Genomic DNA, 24235 nt, shown 5'->3' with positions numbered 1-24235 from the left:
GAGATTTGTTATGAAATTAGAAACCTCAAGGGGTGAAATAAAATTTCCAAAACTACAGGAAGCGATTCGTAATTTTAATCAAACCTCAAGAAGTGTATTTGTAATTTATCCTAATTTTTTTATAACTTCCATTTATATTTTTTTATATTTCCCACTGAATAAAATAAATAAATAATTAGAATCACTTTTAATTATGTGTTACTATTTTTTTTTCAATTTACCTATTATTATTAATATCAAATTGATTGTTTATTTTACTATTTTATAAGTGGGTAAATTACACTGACACCCCCTCAGGTTTAGGTTTATTACAGTTCCCCTCTCACCTTTTGAAAATTACATCTACCTCCTTGAGGTTTAAAGTTTCATTACAGATTCCCCCTCAGCAATTTAATTTTTTTAAATACTAATTTTACTCTCACTGGGTAAATTACATTGATACCCTTTATATTTTAGAAATTACAATCCCCTCCCTAAGGTTTAAAGTAGCATTACCAATTGCTCAATCGGTTAGTATTAGTTGGAAAAAAAATTAATTGAAAAAAAATTTAATTGGGGAAAAAAGTATTTGAAAAGAAAATTATTTGGAAAAAGAGTATTTGAAAAAAAATTTAATTGACAAAAAATTTTGTTAGTAAAATTTTTAAATTTCTGTTTAAAAACTAACGTAAGCACATTTTTTGAATTTACGTTTTTTTCTCAAATTTACAAATTGAGACAGCCATTTATAAACCAAAAAAATTAGCAAACAAGTTTTTATGACAGTTTTTAAAATTTTTGAAAATATAAATTGAAAATTGAAAACGAATTCAGATGATAAAAATGCCGTAAAATTAACAAATAATTAAATAAGTTACCAATGTAAGAAATGACTTATCAAAAGATTCTTAAGCTATGTATAGTTTGATTTTTAGAATTTTTTTTAAAAATTAAAATTAAAAATTAATTTGGTTAAGAAATAAAAAATAATAATTATTTTTATATGATTTTTATCTTTTGAGTGGTTATAAATAATTTTTTACAAATTAAATTGAAACAACCATACGTATGTGTATAACCTGCCTAAAAGTTAAAATGATAATTATTTTTTATTTTTTATTTCTTATTTCTTAACCAAATTAATTTTTAATTTTTAAAAAAAATTTCTAAAAATCAAACCATACATAACCTAAGAATCTTTTGATAAGTCATTTCTTACGTTGGTAACTTATTTAATTATTTGTTATTTTACGACATTTTTACTATTTGAGACTTGTTTGGTAACCATTTCGTTTTTAGTTTTCAATTTATATTTACAAAAATTTTAAAAATTGTCATAAAAACTTGTTTGATAATTTTATTGGTTTATAAATGATTGTCTCAGTTTGTAAATTTGAGGAAAAAACATAAATTCAAAAAATGAGTTTACGTTGGTTTTTAAACAAAAATTTTAAAATTTTAAAAACAAAGTTTTTTTTCAATTAAATTTTTTTTTTCAAATAATTTTTTTTTCAATTAATTTTTTTTTTCAATGAATTTTTTTCCAACTAATACTAATTGAGAGGGCAATTGGTAATTCTACTTTAAACCTCAAGGAGGGGATTGTAACTTTCAAAATGTGAGGGGTGTTAATATAATTTACCCAGTGAGGAAAAAATTGGTATTTTAAAAAATTAAATTGGTGAGAAAGGAAATATGTAATAAAACTTTAAACCTCGGGAGAGAGATATAATTTCAAAAAGGCGAGGAGGGAATTGTAATAAACTCAAGGGGGTGTCAGTCTAATTCACCCTTTATAATTTAATGTCATATAAAATTATCATATATTTACACATTTATAGCATGACAGGACTAAGATTATTAAAATACACATAAATAATTGAGATAAAATTGTTACATACATACATACATATATATATATATATATTTGTTTAAATAATATTTTTACAGAATGATAAGGTTAATTATCAAAATAAATAATTAGAATCATTCTTTGATTTTAAATGACATTTTTTTTCTCCAATTTAATCATTATTTTTGATACTAAAATAAATATTTATTTTATTATATTAAAATTAAGTACAAAAATATCATATATATATATGAAAATTAAGTACAAAAATATCATATATATATTTTCATAGTTTAATAGAACGAAAATTATACTATATATTTTATAATATATTTTTTAAATAGTTATGAATATATATAGATATATATTATTATTTTGTAATGTATATATATTACAATATATTTTTAAAAATAATTTATATATAGATATATATAAATAATTTAATTTAATTTTATAAAATATTATTAAAAAATAATTGTTGCACAAGTTAATTATTAGTTTATTTATTATTTTCAAATTTTAATAAGAAATGATAATAATAAGCGGCGTGGGAAATGAGTCGACAAATAGCTCTAACCAGTGTTGAACAACACGAATTGGGATCCTCCCCTTGAGTCCCCTCCTTAATTCCCTCCTTGCAGGGGCCTTCGGGTCCACTTTGAGGCCCAGTTTTGATAATCTGAACCGTTAATATTTTTAGATTTATTCAGTATATTATACCTGTAAAAAATTAAATTGATCGAATATCATAAAGTATGTGTTCGGAAAATTGTTTATTAAAAAATAGTTTGTAGTCCCAATTTTCTGAACGCATACTTTCTGATATCCGATCAACTTGATTTTTTACAGGTATAATATACTGAATAAATCTAAAAATATGAACGGTTCGGATTATCAAAACTGGGCCTCAAAGTAGACCCGAAGGCCCCTGCAAGGAGGGAATTAAGGAGGGAGCTCAAGGAGGGGATCTGGACTCGAACAACACACCACAGTTGAGTTGTGATTCCGTGCCCCAAAAACCCAACCTTTCCCTCTACCATACATCACTATACCTCGATTTGATCGTTCCCCTCTCTAACTCTCTCTCTAGTTGCCAGTAATGGCAGTGCATCAGTGGCAGTGCAAGAAAAAAGGGGGAGTGTTTTCATTGGGAAGGTAAAGCTTTGCACAAACCTACAAGGCCCCAAGGATAACTTAGGGGGACTCCTCTCTGCAAATCACCCCTGTACTTGCAAATCTTTCAATCTCTATGGGCTGTTTTGAAAAATTAGTTAAAAATTGATTTTTTTACTTTTTTTTACTTTTTTTTTTTTGATTTTTTGATGTATAAAAAATATAAACTTAAAAATAGTTAAAAGTTAAAAATTAATTTTTTTAGTATACTTTTTAATTTTTTATAAAAAATTACATAGAAAAATAGTAAGGTGATGTAACTTAAAAAAGATAAAAAAATAAAAAAATTTACATGTTTGGTGGCCTGAATTTTTGTGGTTTGAATAGCTCGAATGTATTGAAACGACATCGTTTTATACTCAAAACGACATTATTTTGAGTGTTTCGAGCCATTCGAGCTATGATTTTTAACGTCACTTACCATTGTTGACTCCAAACAAGCAAATTTGCTAAAAAAAAGTTTCTTTTTCTTCTAATCATACATCAAATTCATCATCAAATTTAAATTTTATTTTCTGTTATCAAACTAAGCCTCCGTTTGGCAAGTTGGGTTGGGGGCTTTTTTGGCTATTTTAGCCACAAAAGACAAAATAGGCTATTTTAGCCACAAAAAACAAAACATCACATCCAACCCATAATCATTACACTCTTCTCTCACAAAAAAAGTCAAAAAAGCCAAAAAGCCAAAAAGTCCTTCCCAAACCAAGCTTTTTAGCCCAGGCTAAAATAGCCAAAAAAGCCAAAAAGCCAAAAAGCCAACCCACTTCCCAAACGGAGGCTAAGAATTAATGTGTCTTTCATTAAATCATTATTCATTATTATTAGATTTTTACTATCAAATATCCCGAAATAACCATTTCAAAATAAAAATTTGTCATAAAAATTATATTAACCGGTCGTCTGTCGGATGGTCTATCTAGTCAAATGAGTAGTTTAATGAAGTTATAAAATTTTTTGATAGAATATTTAATATCAAATAAATTTTTTATATAAATTTAATAAAAAAATTAATATACCGGGGAAGGTGCCCTTAAATTTGAAAAAATTGAGATGGAGGATGCCCTTAATGCTGTTAATGACTAGTAGAAGGATAAACACCCATTTTAGAGGGAAATCTAAATAGAGGCGTTTTTTTTCTAGACCCATTCACTTAACAAAACTACTACACAAAACTGACTGCTATTTAGGATTTTCTGTAAAAAGTCCGAAAAGAGTAGCATAAATCTCGGGAGAACACAATTCAAAAAGAGAAAAGGAGGGTTCATGTGTGTTTGTGTGTGAGAGAGAAAGAGATGGTTATGGTTTAGGGTTATATAGGAAAGCTGAGAAGAAGATCAAAGGAGAACGATAAGATACTGAGAGAGAGAAGGGTTAATGGAGGGAGGTGGGGGTTCTAGTGGGACTTCATGTTTGATGGGGTTTGGAGAGAACTGTAATGGACTATGTCCAATGATGATGATGATGCCTCCTCCTCACCCGAATGTTGACAACAATAATACCTTATTTCTTCCAATACCTCTCAACAACAACAATCACATTCATGGCCAAAACAGCTGCAACAACAACAACGATAACAACACAAACTCAGGCCGTTACTTCACGGAGAACCATAACAACAACAATGATGGTGGCTTTTCTTCTGTCAGGGCTAAGATCATGGCTCATCCTCACTACCACCGCCTCTTGGCTGCCTATGTCAATTGTCAAAAGGTAATAAACCAACCCCCCCCCCCCCCCCCAAAAAAAAAAAAAAAAAAAAAAACCCAGATGCCCTAAACCACGTCTCTCTCTCTCTCTCTCTCTCTCTCTCTCATCCTTCTTGTTCCAAATTCACTAAAAAAAACAAAGACCCGGATGCTCTAAACCATGTGTGTGCCTAATAATTCTTGGAGGCTGTCAAAGACCCACATCTCTTCCTCTTCCAAATTCATAGATTCAGACACCAAGAGCCTGAAGAAGAGAGAAATTATGCTTACTTTCTCTCCACTGAAAAATTTGGGTACTATAATGGAAATCTGTGTGTGTGTGTGTGTGAGACAGAGACAAAGGTTCTTTATCTGTTAGTTCCCTAATTTAAAGGACACTCTTCAAGGAAATGAGTCTATAGCCTGAAACCTTTTTTAACCAGAATGATAGGGACAGAAACAGATAGTTTATGCTTCCTCGAGTAAATAATCTCTCTCCATACACATACTAATGAAAGAAAAGCAAGAATACGTATTATTTATTTATATATTTATATGTATGCATGTGTAATGAAGCAGATAGGAGCACCGCCGGAAGTGGTGGCGAGACTGGAGTCCGCGGCCGCAGTTGGCCGTGCCGGGACGGGGACCGGGTGTATCGGCGAAGATCCGGCACTGGATCAATTCATGGAGGCATATTGTGAGATGCTGACAAAGTATGAACAAGAACTTTCAAAGCCCTTCAATGAAGCCATGCTTTTCCTTTCAAGAATTGAGTGCCAGTTCAAAGCCCTCACACTGGCTTCCTCAGACTATGGTTGTCACACCTCCATCCCTCCCTCCCTCTCCTTCCCTTACATCTTTCTTTACTAAAGCTTGTTCCCAAAGTGCTTTCTTAATTTTTATTCTCTCTCTCTCTCTCTCTCTCTCTCTCTCTCTCTCTCTTTTATTTTATTTTTTTATTTTTGTTTTTTCTTTGGATCTTGTTTTTGTGCTCTCCTTTCTTTGTTATTTATTTATTTATTTATTTATTTTGGGTAGGCTGCTTTTTTTTTTTTTTGTGGTTCTCTAGTATTGTAGGGTTATATATGAAACTGTTTTGAAGGACTAGAGCATGCATCGTGCCAATTTTCTTCATTTTTGAAGGACTAGGGTTTGTAGAGTATGTTATTTGCTTTCGCTACTCAATGTTTGGCTCTTGAGCTGAGCTTTATTTGTCTCCTAGACGTTCTTCTTTTTCTTCTTAATAAATTTCTACAGATTTTTGTATTAGAAAAAAATGGGTTCTCATTTGTTCATCCTCAGTAGTTTGATGTTGAATTTACTAATGAAGCTAGATTGTACTGTTTCTTTGAATGCAGGCAGGAAGATTTGAACCACGGCAGTGACACTTTTTCTACTGTTTTTCAATGAAGAAATTTAAGGCACATTAAAACTAATTTTTTTGGCAAAATTGAAATGCATAGGATAAGTATATAAATATATTTGCATACATGTTGGTAAGTTAATTTTGATATTTGTATTGTGAAATTATGTTTGTTAAGTGTACAGGCATCTATGTACATGAGAATAGTTACACAAAATTGAAGTCATCTTGGTATTTAGGTACACCTAAATGGTGGGTTAAATACCCGTTAGTGTCCGTCCGTAAGTAAGTTAATGATTTTTTCTTTTCAATTTTCCACTATAATAATAGGTGTGTTAAGTCAAAAGTTAGTTTATAAATTTGTTGAGTCAAAAGTTAACAGCAGCATATCCATGCAACCAGACTCTACCCTTTCTTTTTGAATTTATTGAGATTCAATACAAACTCACTATAGTCTTCCATAACATTCTACAATGTTGGGAGCATCTAGAAGATTTCAAAAAGTTACAAAGAAATTCAGAAGGTTCTAGAATGTCTTGGAAGAATTCGTAACATTAGAGAACCTTTAAAGAAGTCTAGAGAAATTCAAATGATTCTGGAAGGTTTTAGGTCACGTTTGTTTGGTAAATTAGGTTGGATGAGATTGTTAGAGATAGGATAGTTAGTTAAATGATTGTTAATGTAGGGATTGTTAGTGAATGGATTAAATAAAAGTGTGTTTTGATGATAGTATGGGATATGATTAGTGATTGGATTGTTAAATTATTTTTATGTAAAATAAATAAATAAATTATTTTTATATTAAAAAAACAAAAAAAAATATTAAAACAAATAAGCACTTGGTAAAAAAATAAAATCAAAAAAATAAAATTTTTATATAAAATAAATTCAATCTTCTCATTATTTTTCTAATCTCATTCAAAATCTAGCCAAGGTAATCCCTACTTAGGGGATTACTAAGCCTCTTGGACTATCAATCCGCCCTCGCATCTTACTATCAAACATGTTATAGGTGGGACCCATAGCCATGATAGTCCAATTCGACCACTCAAGCCGCGAAACAAACATGGCCTTCGAGTATCCTAGACAAGTATGGAAAACTCCACTATGTGCTGTAGACAATTTTAAAATGGAAGAAGGAAGATATTTTACACTATTCTAAAAGCCTAATGACAACCTTTGGATCAAGTTGATCCTAACTGTTTGTTGGGGAGTTGATGGCTATATAAAGGGATAGAAAATGAAATATGTGATAAAGAAAATCACCAAGAACGGTGGTGGTTTGAAAGCAACACCAAGCAAGTAAAGAATTTTGTATTTAAATATGTTAGTTTTTATTCATACTTTTAACATGAGTTAGAAGGATCAAAAACTCAAAATAGGTCAAACTCGATCAAAAACCTAAATGGTTGCTTACCCACCTCCGCCACCCACAACCCCACATTTGCTAACTTTCCACCCCACAATCGCCACTCCTATTAAGCCTCACCATGTCAACCCCTCACCCCTATGAATCCCCAACCCGCCTACCCAAACCATCATTTTTCAATTTGAAATTTCAATTCACAAATTAAACATAGAGATTAGAAATATGGTCCTTAAACCCCATCAATCAAAATATTCATTACCTCTCTCTAATGCCAGGTTCACTTGGTCAAATCTGTAGGAAAATTTGGTATGTTATAGATTGGACAGGTTCTTGTTCACATTGGGATTGGACAATAGATTAGAAGGTCTTAAGTGGGGACTTATTGTACGAGCTGTGGTTAGAAAGACTTTTTGAGGAGTTGGAGATTAGGGAGGCGGTATTTGATTGTGAAAGGGACGAAGTCTCATGTCCGGATGGCTTCTCCATGGCTGTCGTTGAAGATTGCTGGGAGGTGATGAAAGAGGATCTAGTTAGAGTTTTTTTTTTGAATTTCATGAGATGGGGTTGGTTAACTTGTGTACAAATGCCACTTTCATTTGTTTAATTTCTAAGAAAGAGGGAGCTATTGTAATTGGGGACTTCAGGCCCATCAGTCTAGTTACATCACTTTATAAGATTTTGGAGAAGGTTATGTAAAAAAGGTTGAGGTCTTCACTAGAGGCTACGGTTTCACCATCACAAGGGGCTTTTGTGAAAGGTAGAAAGATTTTAGATGTGGTTTTGGTGGCAAATGAGGTGGTAGAGGATTATAGGAGTTTAGGGAAAGAATGGCTTGTCTTTAAGGTTGATTTTGGGAAAACTTGTGGTCATGTGGATTGGCAGTTTATGAATTTTGTAATGGAAAAGAAAGGTTATGGTGACAGATGGAGATTATGGATTAGGGGGTGTTTGGAGACTTGTAATATGTTACTAATAGTAAATTGCAAGCCAGGGAAGAGCTTTAAGGCTTTGCGAGGACTTAGGCAGGGGGATTCTTTATCTCATTTTTTTTTTTTATTTTGGTGGCAGATGTGCTAGGTACGATGGTGGACAGGGCTAGAGAGGTAGGTTTGCTCGAAGGCTTTATTGTGGGTAGAGATAGGGTTAGTGTAATACATTTATAGTTCACAGATGATACTATTTTTGTTTCTTTGGGGGATGAAAGGCAAATAGGAAATCTTTTTTTGGTGTTAAAAATTGTTTGGGGTGATTTTGGGCCTCAAGGTTAATCTGGAAAAAAGTAGTGTGGTTGGTATTAATGTAAAGGGTGATGATCTCCAACGAGTGGCTGAGCTTCTAGGGTGGAGGGTTGAGGCATTTTCTATTAGATACTTGGGACTTCCATTGGGAGGCAACCTTAGAAATGAGTCATTCTGGACCCCAGTTGTGGAGAAAGATTGGAAAAAGGTTGGAAGAATGGAGTGGGGTTTTACTTTCTCGAGGAGGTAGGTACACTTTGGTTAAGACAGTTCTAAGCGGTATTTTGACATACTTTCTGTCTCTGTTTGGTTAAGGCAAGATCTTTAGAAAAATTGATGCGAGATTTTCTTTGGAAAGGGAAGGACGAGGGCAAAAAGAATCAGTTGGTGAGTTGGGAGACAGATTTCTTTCCTAAGGAGAAAAGGGGTTTGGTCATGGGTAATATTGTGGCTAGGAACACAGTTCTACTTGGCAGGTGGTTATGGAAATTCCCAAATGAGTGTGATTTATTATGGCATAAGGTTATTAAAAGCAAGTTGGGGTTCATGTTAACGGTCGAGACTCACTGGTGGTCACTGGGGGTGATGGTCGAGCTCCTTGGTAATCTTTCGTATTTATCGTTTGGCTCATTTTCATTTCTGTGAGGGTGGGTAATGGGGAACTTGTCCAATTTTGGGAGGATGTTTGAGTGGGTACTTCTTCCTTTGTTGTGTTTTTTCCGTACCTGTATAGAATATATCAGTCTCATAATTGCTTTATTGCTTTCATGGCATGTTCGTCTTTGGTTCCAATTTCTTGGAGCTTTAATTTTCTTAGAAATCTTAGTGATAGGGAAGTCGGGAAAGTGATGGGTCTATTATCAAGGCTTGGGCATGTTTCTCTGGCTCCATCTTTGGAGAACAAGTGGGTTTGAGCTATTCATTTTTCGGGTTCCTTTTCTTGTAAATCTTTTCTTGACAAATTCATTGATAAGTCTCACATACCTTTGTTTCCTTTTCACAAAAAGATTTGGAAGGCTTGTGTTCTTCTTAAGGTAAAGGGATGTTCATGTGGATATGGGTTCATGGAGGCACTTTAACCAATGATACATTGCAAAAAAGGAGGCTTTCACTTTCTCTTAAACCTCAATGGTGCATCATGTGTAGGAGGAATGGAGAATCTTCGGATCATTTATTTTTGCATTGTTCAATGGCAGAAAATTTGTGGCAAAAGTTGTTTTGTTTGGGGAATGTTATGTGGGTGGCTCCAAAAGATAGTGGTCAAATGATCTTAATTGATTTTCAAGTGTTGGGCAAGTCGAAGAGGGCGAAGGTGCTTTGGCTTTGTGCTATCTTAGCAATTTTTTGGGTCATTTGGTTGGAAAGAAATGGGCATGTATTTGAAGATGTATTTCAGGATATTGACTTTTTATGAAAAAAAAAGTCTTGGTTTCGTTTTGGGTGTTGGGGAGCCCTTTGTTTCAAGGAGTTCCTCTTTTTTTTATTGCAGTTTGCGATATGTAGTGTTAGCTTTGTTTTGGTTTTGGCTTTTTTCGTTTTGTTTTTTCATTGCTTCTTTTTTCACTTGTTCCTTGTTTCTGAGGATGCCTCATCCTTCAATCTTTGGTTTTGTGCCTTAATAAAATTTTTGTTTGTTGCTGATCCAACAAAAAAAAAAAAAAAAAAAAAAAAAAAAATTACAATCACAATTTGATGTTGATAAAAATAAAATTAATAATATATCACAATCGGAAAGAGAGCAGAATGGCTAAATCTTGTTTAGAGGATCCATAGAAATATGACAAGAATAGATTAGGATTGTGCTTTTTGAAGTAAAATGAGATGTGTATATCTGAGTCCTTTTTTTATTACTTAAATGGCAGGATATCTTGGTTTGAGCATTTTGCAGATCTTTCTTTGCTATTACTATAGAAATGTATGTTTTCTTTGTGAGACTGATAGAATAAGATCACAATTTGATGCTGATAAAAATAAAATTAATAATATTTCACGATCTGATGTGCAGGGGTAATGGTATTGCTCATTATGACTTTCTCATAATATAAACTAAACTCTTTTACATGTTAAAGCTGTTAATTAACCAACTCTGCTGTGTGTAGCTTGTGACAGAAATGGATCGTCTGAAGAAGAGGCTGATGTGAACAATTTCATAGATCCTCATGCAGAAGACAAGGAACTGAAAGGTCAGCTTTTGCGCAAGTACAGTGGATATTTAGGGAGTCTGAAGCAGGAGTTCATGAAGAAAAGAAAGAAAGGAAAGTTGCCTAAAGAAGCCAGGCAACAGTTGCTAGAATGGTGGAGTAGACATTACAAATGGCCGTACCCATCGGTATCATCCCTATAGCCTTCAACCTTGTTATGCCCCTAATCATATATAGTTACTAGTTTAATTTGTTTATGATTTACTTCCTAGACTTTGATACATGTTAATGCTTGTTGATAATTGCCTCTCTAAATTTCATCCCTGGTTTGGTACTCTGATCACATTGGTGCTTATTTGATAGTCATCACTCTCATTTTGATCCCACTTCCATCAACTAGCTCTTTGTTTGAGTCTCTCAGTTCCATTCCTGCCAGTTCCATCAACCATTTCTCCCTCACTCCTGGTTGTTCCAATGTGGACCAATACCTTAATTAGGACTGTTGATCTTTGAGCTTCGTTTATTTTGAATTGTTGACCATCAACTTTGAATTGAAAGCTTAAGTTGTCAGCTCTGCTGGAGAATAAAACTTTGGCTTGTTTGGTAACTATTTTGTTTTTGGTTTTTAGTTTGTATTTACAAAAATTTAAAAAATTGTTATAAAAACTTGTTTGATAATTTTTTTTTGGTTTATAAATGGTTGTCCAAGTTCGTAAATTTGAGAAAAAAATGGATACTTAAAAAATGAGTTTACGTTGGACTTCTAAATAGAAATTTAAAAATTTGACCAACAAATTTTTTTTTTCAAATAATTTTTTATTCAATTATTTTTTTTCAATTAATTTTTTAATTAATTTTTTTTCCAATTATAATATGTATGCTCCCATTGTCATAAATAATAAATAATAAAAAATAAATATAAATATTTTAAGTTTGAACAAACATATTTTTTAGTTTATGTTTTTAAAATTTTTCAAACATTTTGTTTAAACTAAAGCGTTTGTAGTCTATGTTTTTCTAAAAATAAACAAAAATATAAACCAAACCGTAAACGTTATCAAACGCTATTTACATGCTCAATATGCCTCCTCACACGGGGCTAGGCTTTTTTTAATTTTCGTGTAGGTGGTGGCATTCAAACGCAAGCTCTATTGGCAACTATGAAACCGTATTAAATTGTTGACCAAAAACTCATTTAAAAGTATATGTTGTTTGAAAGAGTGACATGGTTATTTATTTATATGCCTAAGTAATCAAAAAGTAGTTTCTTCAAAAGGCCTTCTCTTATTCTTGGAAGTTTTGCTTGAAGTAACCATTTTGTGATCATCTCTTCATCTCTTCTCTACTTTCAAATACAATCGATGGCCTTAAAATCACTTGAAACTAATGGTGCACAACAGGAGTCGCAGAAGCTGGCGCTTGCTGAATCTACGGGTCTGGATCAAAAGCAAATTAACAACTGGTTCATCAATCAAAGGAAACGGCACTGGAAGCCTTCGGAAGATATGCAGTTTGTTGTGATGGATGCTACTCATCCCCACTATTACATGGATAATGTTATGGGTAATCCCTTTGCGATGGATATCTCACCTACGCTCCTTTGAAGATTGTGCCTTTATAATTAGTAATTTAGTTGAATTCGAATTATGAATTCCTGAATTTATGTCATTCTATATATAATATATTGCAATGGTGACTGATTGTGTTATATTATGTGTACTCGTAGACTCTATATGGAGATGCTATATTTAATATTTAACCCGAGACCATGAATTACTATGTTTCTCTTGTTTCTTTGAGTTCACCTGAGTGAGTTGTCTTTGAGATACCTGTGGTTTTGAATTTCCAATGCTGCATTTTCTAGTAGCCAGAGGTAGGGTTGTGCACAATACTGTTAAAACCGTCAATCATTCCAAACTGTGCTGTATTGCACATTTTTTGGGTTCTGGCTGGTGGTTGGGTGTCCAGACCTTGCGGGTTGGTGCGGGTGGGGGTTTGAGAAAGCCAACCAGCCTTTCAACCAACCTGACCTATTTATTTATGTAATGTATGTATATGTATCCAGGTTCCAAACCAAATATGCATACACTGCACACACAAATCAATTCTCAATTAAACCTAATTCACAACCCCAAACATCTCATCCCATTCATCATCCTCTTCTTCTAACCTTGCCGATTGGTAACCACCATTAGCCTTTCCGGAACTGCTTCTTGGCTCACTGCCATATCTTCTTCCCGATTTGATACTGGCTCTCGCTTTGCTTTCTCTACTCTCTTCCATCTAAAAAATCTGCCCCTTCATCAAAAATTTTCACAAAAAAAATATCAGAAAAAGGAGGGTTAGAATCTGATTTGAGTAATCAATAATACCGTCCCACCCTTTTTTGTCGATTGGGTCTACAGTGATAACCTTATGCATATGATATATATATACTACATACTTAAAATCCATGTTGTGTATATTTGTGTCAGATCAGTGTAACAAAGAGGCTCAATTTTTTGAGAAAAATAAAATAGTTCGGCAAGGAATTTGTTTCACACATGGTTTCGGAATGGCAGGAAGCATGCATGAACTACAATTATCTCAGAACTGTTTTTGAATAATATATTAAAATTTTCACTTGTATGAATTTCTGGAATTTTTTTTTCCCACCATTTTCTTGTATCAGACTATATCATTCAACAACTGTTATATGCTTTCTCAGTTGGAAATATTTGAAACATTTTTACTTTATCATTGTTAATTTGTATTTTGTAATAGATAATGGATGAGGGAAATGCAAGTGATGATTGCTTTGATGGTGAAATTTCTTGTAATATAAATTAGATTTTTTTCAATCTTTGATTCTAGTTTTGTAATTTGAATTTTGTTTTTTATAAATCACCAATCCACTCAAACCGTTAAATCATAATCGCCATTATTTAGCAATTGAAATGCCGATTTTTGATAAGAAAAATGACAATTTTTAATGATAATTTTATCAATCTGTCATCCGCTGTTTAATTTTTTTTTTATCCCTTAATTGTGCACACCCTCGCCAGAGGAATAAGTCAGATGTAGCTTCAATTTCAAAAACCAATTACCTTTTCATTTTGTGAAGTCTGACTCTAAAAAGACTTGGAAATGCACTTTCTTCTTTATTCATTTAGCTAGAAATTTGTTATGGGCATGAAAATAATCCCTATTTGATTTGAACAGATTTTTTTGTTTTTCTTTTGTATATGTGCCAAAACGGTGTTTTCCATGTGGTTTCAGCTGGAAATTTATTTTACATAGCACAAATTTGGTTTTACAATATATATTTGAAAATTTCAGAATTGGTCCAGTTCTTTGATTGGATTAACTCCTATTTTTTGTGCATATATATTATATATAAGCTTCATTGCCAAAATAAATTTAGGAAAACAACCATTAAAGTTAATTTTCTTAAAGAAAAATTATTAAATTCCATTAATTTTCTGTTAGGACAATTGAGTCTTTTATCTTAAATAAATTGCTTTAAAATAGTTCAAAGCTACATTAATAGGATAATTTTATTTCCACACATGAAAATATCTCACTCAACATCATCTCTCAATATACACACCAACTAATTTTGAATTTTGTAATTTTATTTAATGCACAACTTTTTTTGCCAAAAATATCCCTCTGTTTAACATTGAAATCCTAAATTAACACCCATTCTCTAGTAAGTGAAGAGCAGTTCTTCAAGCATTTCGGCAATGGCCCGGTGAAATTGTTGCCATTCACTGTCAATTCCTCGAGAGCAAGACCATTGCACAATCCTGGTGGTAGTTCTCCGGAGAAGCCGTTGTTAGAAAAGCTGGCATTCAACAATAGACTGTTCTTCCCAAAGTCTTCGGCGATGCTATTGGAGAAATTATTGGTGTAGAGAGAGAGTGTTTGTAGATTAATAAGGCTAGACCGTGTATTAGGAAAATTCCCACTCAATTGGTTAATGTTTAGATCAAGAGATTGTAATGAACTCAGATTTCCAAAACTGTAATAGCGGCGATAGCTAGGGTTAGGGTTAAGTAATTAGGGTTTTGGTAGAGAAGATAAGAACACTTTAATAATTTTATTTTAGGACAAAACTGTAATAAAAAAATAAATCATTAAGTGTGTGCACAGAAGTAAGTAGGTGTGTGGAAATAGAATTTCCCACATTAATACTATACTTTTTTTTTCACTTTTACCCTTTTACATGGATATTAGTTACACTTTACTCACAATTTAATGATTGGTAAAAATCATAAATAGAATTTCAAAAAATTATAAACAAGATCATTCAATTTGTTTGGTTTTAAATTTTCAAAAGAAATTTTTCAATTAATTTTTTTTTAAGTTTATTTTTTTTGGAGAGCCGCTATTTCCACTCTACTTTCTTTCAAATACACTCCCTTCTTCGGATGAAACTCTTATTTCGTACCTTCAAAAGTAGTTATTACAGATGTATATATACACTTTACACATAACACTCTCAATCTAACTAATTCACCCACAAGCATACACTAACAAATACTCTCAACTATCTAACTGCCATACAACTTGCATGACTGATGCTTAAACTTGTTGACCTTACTGAGCTGTGACACATTGACTGTCAACTCCTTTGCTTGTTGTGAGCATTTGAGATGTGATTGCTTCAGTCCTTGAGCTAATGTGTGTGATTCCTTTGTATTCTTATCATCCTCAGTCAAGCGAATGGGGCAAGGCTGCATCAGAAGCTTGGACTTGAGAAAATTAAATCAAGGAGAAGCCAATGGTTTTGTAAACACATCTGCAAGCTGATGCTCACTATGAACAAATTTGAGAGTAAGCATTTTGGAAATAACCTTTTCACGCACAAAATTACAATCGATTTCGATATGCTTAGACCTAGAGTGAAGCACTGGGTTAGAAGCAAGAGCAATAGTTGATTGGTTGTGACACCATAGAACTGGGACAGAGGAAGGCACAAACAGATCTGTGAGAAATTGTTGAAGCCAACAAAGCTCTACAGCAGTATGGGCCAAGCTTCTATATTTTGCCTCAGTGGAGGAACAAGAAACAGTATTTTGTTTCTTAGCCGACCAAGAAACCAAATTAGAGCGAAGAAAGATGCAAAACCCAGAAGTAGATTGTCTATTAGAGACATCCCTTGCCCAATTTGAATCTGAAAATCCAGTTAGTTCTCATTTTCAGAATTTCTTCTCCGAAAAGTGGCCCTTAAGACCCACATTTTCAGAACCTTTTCAGCGCTCCCTTTCTGATTTGGATGCATCCATGTTAGATCAACCTTTTTCTGAGACTGAGATCCTGGATGCTATAAATCATTGCGAAGGTAATAAGGCTCCTGGTCCAAATGGCTTCAATATGAAATTCATCAAAAAATGCTGGGCCTTCATAAAAGCAGATCTTTGTCTCTTCTTCAATGAATTCCATCTTAATAGCAGGATTAAGAAAGGCCTGAATTCCACCTTCTTAACCTTGATTCCAAAAATTCCAAACCCATCTTCTTTATCTGACTACAGACCCATCAGCTTGCTAGGCTGTATCTATAAGGTTCTAGCCAAGGTCTTATCAAGTAGATTGAAATCTGTTTTGCCAAATCTGATCGATGAAACCCAATCAGCTTTTGTAAAAGGGAGGCAAATCTTGGACGGTATTCTCATTGCCAATGAAGTTGTTGATCTGTGGAAGCGCAACTCTTCAGGTGGGCTTCTTCTCAAATTGGATTTTCAGAAGGCTTTTGATAGTGTCAATTGGAACTTTCTTTTTCATATTCTTCAAAATTTCGGTTTTGGTGCAAAGTGGATCTCTTGGATTAAGGAATGTGTTTCTTCCCCTCATATTTCTATTTTGGTGAATGGATCCCCCTCTCAAGAATTTCCCCCTCAGAGAGGCTTAAGGCAAGGTGACCCTCTCTCCCCCTTTCTCTTTAATCTTGTGGTTGAAGGGCTAAATATTCTCATCCAAAGAGCCAAAAATCTCAATCTTATCAAGGGAGTGGATATCGGTAGCTCGGGATTGAATCTTTCACATCTGCAATTTGCAGATGACACCCTTATGTTCTGCAATCCAGATTGGGATGAGATTATAAATCTGAAAAGAATTCTCAATTGCTTCGAATTAATCTCCGGACTGAAGATCAATTACCAAAAGTCTGTAATTTGTGGAGTTGGGGTTAACAGGGACTTCACCTCTCAAGTAGCCGAATTCTTCAATTGCAGGGTGAGCTTGTTACCAATCAATTATCTTGGAATGCCTCTAGGGGCCAACCCAAAAAGACTGTCTACTTGGGAGCCTATCATAAACAAAGTGAAGAAAAGACTAGCCTCATGGAAGAAGGGGTATCTTTCTCTTGGAGGGCGTATCACTTTGATTAAATCTGTTCTTTCTTCACTTCCAATCTATTATATGTCCCTTTTCAGAATCCCTACCCAAGTGGCAAACTTAATTGATAAATATCAAAGATCCTTTTTATGGGGGGATAGTGATGTCAAAAGGAAATTACATCTTCTCAACTGGGAGGCATGCTCCGTTAGCAAACACTTTGGAGGTTTGGGCTTCAGAAAGACCAAGGAAGGCAATGATTCTCTCCTATGCAAATGGTGGTGGAGATTCGCCACCGAAAAAAGTTCCTTGTGGAGGAAAGTTCTCTGTGCCAAAAACAATGTGAATGAAGATTGTTGGTTACCAAATGGCTCAAGCTTCAGACTTTCATCGGCAGTGTGGAAAAGTATCTCATCTTTGGAAAGGTATGGATCTAGAGCTATTGCATTATTTTTGGAAAATATACAGTTCAAGCTAGGGGATGGTAAAAGAATTAAATTTTGGTTGGATGCATGGGTCTCGTGTACTCCTTTGTCCAACCTTTATCCTAGACTTTTCTCTCTAGCTACAAACAAAGATTCTTTCGTCCACCAGTATTTGTATCAGGCTGCGGGTAATCAAACTCATTGGAATATCTCATATAGGAGATCACTGAGAGCCTGGGAAGTTGAGTTGCATCTTGAGCTGATTAGTAAATTGCCACAACCCCTCAGCATCAATAACAATTGTGTGGACCATCTGTTATGGACTCCTTTCCCATCAGGCGCCTTTACAGTTAAATCTCTTTATGGAATTTTCGAAAATTCTCTTCGTTTAACCCCTTTCCCGATTATGAAGATGTGGAAATCAGCAGCCCCTCCCAAAATTAAAGCTTTTGGTTGGCTCGTTTGGTGGAATCGAATCGCCTCTTCGGATCTCCTTGCTCGCAGGCTCATTATCCCCGCTATCAATCACTGCGCATTCTGCGGTACTGATAACGAATCTGCTATGCATCTGCTTCTGCATTGTAATTTCGCTTGGAAGGTCTGGGCTGAAATTATTTGTTGGTGGGGCTCCCAATGGGTCTCTCCTAGTTCCTTACAAGATTTGCTTTTATGGTGGTATGGTCAAAAATTCAAAAACCTGGGTAAACTCATCTGGGAAGTAATTCCATTGGCTGTGGTTTGGAGTTTATGGATTGCAAGAAACAACATGGTTTTTAACTCTATAGTTCCTGTTTGGGGGAATATTGTGGATAGTATCAAGATCAAAGTGGCCACTTGGGTGAAGTTTTCTAGTCATTTGCCTAATTACACAATCCATGATTTCATGTTCTGTTTGGCTGGATTGAAGGGCCACAAATTGTAGTCTCCTGCAGGATATAGCCCTCTGTTCCTTTATTTTTCATTCCCAGTTTTGGTTGAGGTCTCATCAACCTTTGTATCGGCCTTGGCTTGCATATGTTTGGGCTCAATTATAGGTGCCAACCTAGTTGGGATGTATTTTTGAGCTATGATGCAATTCAGTCAGGTCCCTCTTTTCTATCTTTTTATCAATAAAATTTTCTTTGCTGATCAAAAAAAAAAAAACCAAAGGATCGGAGGAAAAACATAGGCCTCAATAACCTCATGACTGCTTGAAAATGGCCATTAGTGGGAGAATGCATGCTGACAAGCTTGGTTAATAGTCAAAGTCATGCCTTGTGATAGTAAGATATTGAAGACCTCCAACTAGACTTCTGTACAAAGAAGGATTATGAAATGGCAAAACGTCATTCTCAAACACAGAAGGTTTGAGGGAAAGAGGGGTAGCATGAAGTTTACACCCTATCATCCTTGCTTTAGATAGCAACTCTGATGCATACTTGTGTCCGGATAAAAAAATGGCCACGAGCCAGAGGTTGCACAGAAATACCAAGGAAATAAGAAATGTCCCCTAGTTCCTTTATGGAAAAAGCCTGATGCATTTGAAGCAGAAACTGATCAATAATAGTAGGCACTCCCAATAAGCAAAATGTCACCTACATAGATGAGGAGGACAGTAAGACAAGTGGGAGTCTTCCTAACAAAGAGAGATGCGTCTGAAAGACTATTAGGGTGCGTTTGTTTGGACGGACTGAATAAAGGAGATTGTAATCCATCGGACTATTAGTTCTGGGATACATTGTTCCGGGACTATTTGATTGGACTAAATTTGTATCCTATGTTTGTTTAGTCATGGGATTAGATGTCTGGATTGGACTATTTTTAGTTATCCATTATTTGTTTGGGATATTATGGAGAAGGATAAATGTTCAAATGACTATTTTATCATTTTCAATTATTTCCTAAGTAATAGCAATATTAAACATAGCTTTAATATTTTAATTATTTTTAGCTAGATTAAATAAAAATTTATTTTATTTTATTTTTTGCACAATATTTTAATTATTTTAATTTATTATTTTCAATTAAATTAAATTTATAATTTATATTTTTTATTTAATATATAATTTTAAATTAACGACAATAAAAAATAATTTTATTTAATATATAAATTAAATTTTCAACAACACAAAAAAATTTAATTTATAAGGCCATAATTTATAATTTATAATTTATATTTTTTATTTAATATATAATTTTAAATTAACAACACTAAAAAAATAATTTAATTTAATATGTAAATTTGATTTTTTAACAACACTAAAAAAATTTAATTTATAAGGCCATAATTTATAATTTATTATTTTTAATTAAATTTAATTTATAATTTAAATTTTTTATTTAATATATAATTTTCAATTAACAACGCTAAAAAAATAATTTATAAATGTTCAAAAGACTATTTTATCCTTTTCTAATTGTTTGCTAAGTAATAGCACGAAGAGTAAAATGGACATTTTACAAAATAATCTCATGGGATACTAATCCCATGGTTTCTATCCCACCTCCCTTCATGGGATAGGATAGTCTCATATTTGTAGGACTAATAGTTCGGGGAGACTATTAGTCCGGAGCAAAAAGAAAGAAACAAAAAATGGACTATTAGTCCGGTGGGACTAATAGTCAAATCCCACCCCCTAATCCTTCAAAACAAACACACTCTTGAGAGATGAGAAAATTGGAGAATGTGGCATACTAGGCCCTAGGAGCCTACTTAAGGCCATAGAGGGCCTTCTTCATCTTGTAGACGTAAGAAGAATAAGGAGACTAAACAAATCCCAGTGGTTAAACCATAAAGACCTCTTCCTCAAGCTTTCCATGAAGCAAGGCATTGGAGATGTCTAGTTCCTTTAAGGGCCGTTGAAAATTGAGACCCATGGAGAGCAAAATTCTGATTGTGGGTTGTTTAGCTACAGGACTAAAAGTCTCTTGATAGTCTATGGCCTCCTGTTGTAAATATCCTTTGGCTACTAGTCGAGCCTTACACTTGGAAATATTTCCAACTGAGTTCTTGATTCTACAAACCCACTTGCAACAAATTGCAACCTTGTGCGCAGGAAGATGGACAATATCCCAAGTACCTTGCTTCTAAAGAGCATTAAATTCGTCTTGCGTAGTAGCCACCCAAACAGGGGAAGAGAGACCTTCTTTGATAGTAGTAGGCTCAACAGTAAGAAAGGAATAAGAAGAAGCAACAAGACAAATAGGCTTATGTGTTTTGGACCTTGTCAGCATAGGATGTGTATTAGAAACAGGAGGAGGAGGAGCCAAGGAAAGAGCAATGTGAAGAGATTGAATGGGAATAGAAGGACTAGAAGTAGGACTAATAAGAGGAGGAGAAAAAGAGGAAGACTTAGATGGAGATTGAGAAGAAGACTTAGGCTGAGACTGAGAAAAATTATGAGACTAAAGTAGGTTAGGAAATTAAGATGAAGACAACTGGAATGAAGGAGTATAAGAGCAGATAGGAGAGGGACAATAGCCCCAGAAAAATTGTGTGAGAGTAAGAGAAGAAATAGGAGAGGTATGAGGAAGAGTAAAGAAAGGAAAACAGGATTCATTAAAAACCACATGTCTTGAAATGTGAACTTTACCAGTAACAAGATCCAAGCACCTGTAACCCTTCATAGAAGGATGATAACCTAAAAAGACACAAGAGGTGGATTTGGGTTGAAGTTTATGATGAGTATAAAGCTTGAGCCAAGGAAAACATTGGCACTCAAAAACTCTAAAAGAAGCATAATCAGGAACATGATGAAATAGAATTTCATTAGGAGATTTGTGATGGAGAGTGGAACTAGGGAGTCCATTGATAAAAAAGATTGAGGCGGCAATGGCATCAAGCCAAAAGGCAATAGGGAGATTAGATTGATGAACGAGAGTAATGACAATTTCAGAGATGTGTCTATGTTTTCTCTCAGCTACACCATTTTGTGCTTGAGTATAGGGACAACTAAGTTGATGAATAATGCCAAGCGAAGAAAGAAAAGAATCCAATTTCTTATTAACAAATTCAGAACCACCATCAGTTCTAAAAATTTGAAGACAAGTATGATATTGAGTCTCAACAAAAGCTTTAAATTCTAGAAATTTAGAGTAAACCTCACTCTTGCAATGGAAGGGATAAACCCAAAATCATCGACAAATAAAACATTGTATTTAAAAGCATTTGAGGAGGAATCGAAAGGCCCCATACATCACTATGAATTAATGCTAAAGGTGCATTCACAGAAGTAGTGGACAATTTGATGGCAACCTATGAATTTTAGCAACAACACAATGTGTACAATGTGAATTCTTATTATAAGAAGCGGTAGAACAATTAAATAGTGCATGCTTTATTTGAGGAAGATGTTTAGAGATATGCTGAAACTTCAAAGGAGATGGATGCCCCAATCTCTGATGCCAGGTGTAGGTATTAACAAATGAAGATGAAGTGGTGTGTGAAAAATCTAGAAATTCCCTAGATGTTGATTTGTGATTATGTATCAATTTTAAGCAGTAAACAACAATCCCAATAAAATAATCAAGACAAATCGACATAACGATTTTACGTGGAAAAACCACAATTGGACACCTCCAATTGTGATAAAAAAATCACGGGCAACAGCCACAAAACAATCCACTAAGAAGATATAAAGGAATTACACAGGTATACTCTCAATTACCTAGCGAATCCACGCCAGAATTGAACTAACCTCTATGTGTCTCTTCCAACCCCGTCTTCACCTCAGAATTATCTTGACAATGAGCCACTCCGGAATCTACCAAAGCTTCAGGCTCGAATTCTTCAGAATCTACTAAAGAAGAACTCTCTCTTTTGTATAGAATAAACAAACAAACCTTTGTTGTATAATCTTTAAACTATGAGTTGAATACTCAAACAAAACATCAAAGAAAACTCACAAAATATCCCCAGATATAAATCCTAGAACCCAAAAAGAAGATCTGGAGTAGTAATTCTAAAATCTGACTCAACACGCGAATTTATAGAATCTGTCCCGCGATCTCCGCTCGAGCGTCAGATTGGCTGCTCGAGCGGACCTACGCTTGAGTAGCGGAAAGTTCTGCTCGAGCGGGAAAAAACAACATCCAGTATTTTTGCAGGCGAATAAATTACTGGAACTCAGCATTCTCTGCTTGAGCGGTGGAATGTCTGCTCGAGCGGACAGGCAACTTGGAATGCATTTTTGCATTTTGCTTCGGGGGCGCTGCCCCTCGACCCTGTCGTGGAGCTGCCCCGGACCCGCCAAGAGGCGTTGCCCCCTGGACCCCTGCGAGTTGACCGGGCAGCTCGATCCCCGTAATAATTAGCGAAGTGGCAATTTTGAAAGAATTAACATCACAAAATTTCTCTGCAAGGCACAATTCGGGTTGGATTCGCACCCAAAAACTCATAGCCTCACTGCAATAAAAATGCGAATAAAATTACAACACAAAGAAGTTTTTTCAAACGGGATTGCCAAGAATAAAACCTAACAGTGTGAAATGCCTCAGGGAAAAAAAAGCAGTAGAAGATTGAGCAAATTGATATAGGCCATTCACATTAGAGCCTCTATGAAGAACCTCGATCGTAAGCTTGTCGAGATCGTAATTTTTGGTAATTACACATGAAACCCTGAGTCTTAGTTTAATAACATTTCAGCACCTAGTTTCGTAAAAATCTGCAAAATGGCCCAATAAAGAATAATTTTCCTGTATATTATCAAAATTAAACTGAGAACACCACCTTACAATTGGAAATACCCTAAAACTTGGTTTTTATTTATTTACCTCTTAGTTTATAAATTAATTCATACATTTTATTTTTATTTTTATTTTTGTCTTTGTTGTTCTTTTATTTATTATTTATTTGAATAGAAAACTATTGTGTATTTGAATATATACATAGTTTAAATATATACATATATATATATATATATATATATATATATAAAATATGTTGGTGGAAGAGTTGGTTGGATAACAACAAAAAAATAAATAATAAAAAAAACAAAAAACAAATATCTAGATATTTATTTAGTTCCCTTAGCAATTAAGCTACCTTATACTCTATAAATTGAGGGCTTGTCCAAATCCACTCCCACGTTTTTAAAAAGCCCAAGGAGAGGGTAAGAGAGGGAGAGTTGGCTCAAGGGAAGTAGAGAAGTAAGAAGAAAAAAAGAAGAGAAAAAGAAGGAATTCTTGAAGGTAAGAACATGCCTCTCCCTTAATTTCTCCAATCCTTTCATCATCTCATTCTATTGTCTAGTATGTCTCTTGTGTTACAAATTAATGGTCAATAGGGTTTTTGGTGTGTGTGAAAGTATGGGTATGATATAGTGTCATTGTCTTGCAAATTTGTGAAATTAGGCACTGCTGCAACTTCTCTAATTTAAAAGAAATATCAAATCTATCTAATTCTCAAATCTGAATTTATTGTAGGATATTTTATGTGTTTAGAGCTTGTGGCAATTTTATTAGCTTCTAATTGTGTGTTTTTAGGGCTTGGGTAATTTGTTGAAAAATCTGGTCCAGAGTCTCTGAAAAACAGTCCACTTTTAGAAATTTTATAAAATTCTAGAAAAATCATCTCATGTTGGTTCTACTGTCAAAATTTAGAACTCTGAGTCCTGTTTCCAACAGATTTTATTTGAGTAAAAACCGTCGGGTAGATTGAGAGAAAAGCTAGTTTTCCCAAAGGGTGACAAATCTGGACAGGTTTTCAAATA

General features: G+C 34.0%; 1 protein-coding gene across 1 annotated transcript; it reads left to right on the top strand.

Annotated features, from left to right (window-relative positions):
- Nucleotides 1–4233: 4233 nt before the first annotated feature.
- Nucleotides 4234–12582, top strand: LOC114281268 (homeobox protein SBH1). The gene is made up of 4 exons (XM_082887109.1): nucleotides 4234–4714; nucleotides 5269–5506; nucleotides 10762–10991; nucleotides 12204–12582. Exons 1-4 carry the CDS (start codon nucleotides 4379–4381, stop codon nucleotides 12405–12407), a joined length of 1008 nt encoding a protein of 335 aa, XP_082743235.1. The 5' UTR covers nucleotides 4234–4378; the 3' UTR covers nucleotides 12408–12582.
- The last annotated feature ends 11653 nt before the right edge of the window (nucleotides 12583–24235 follow it).

This window comes from Camellia sinensis, chromosome 9 (assembly GCF_055761805.1).
Source record: "Camellia sinensis isolate YWXY chromosome 9, ASM5576180v1, whole genome shotgun sequence".
Lineage (NCBI taxonomy): Eukaryota > Viridiplantae > Streptophyta > Magnoliopsida > Ericales > Theaceae > Camellia > Camellia sinensis.
The sequence above is the reverse complement of the archived record's forward strand: the minus strand, read 5'-3'. Positions and strand labels throughout refer to the sequence as shown.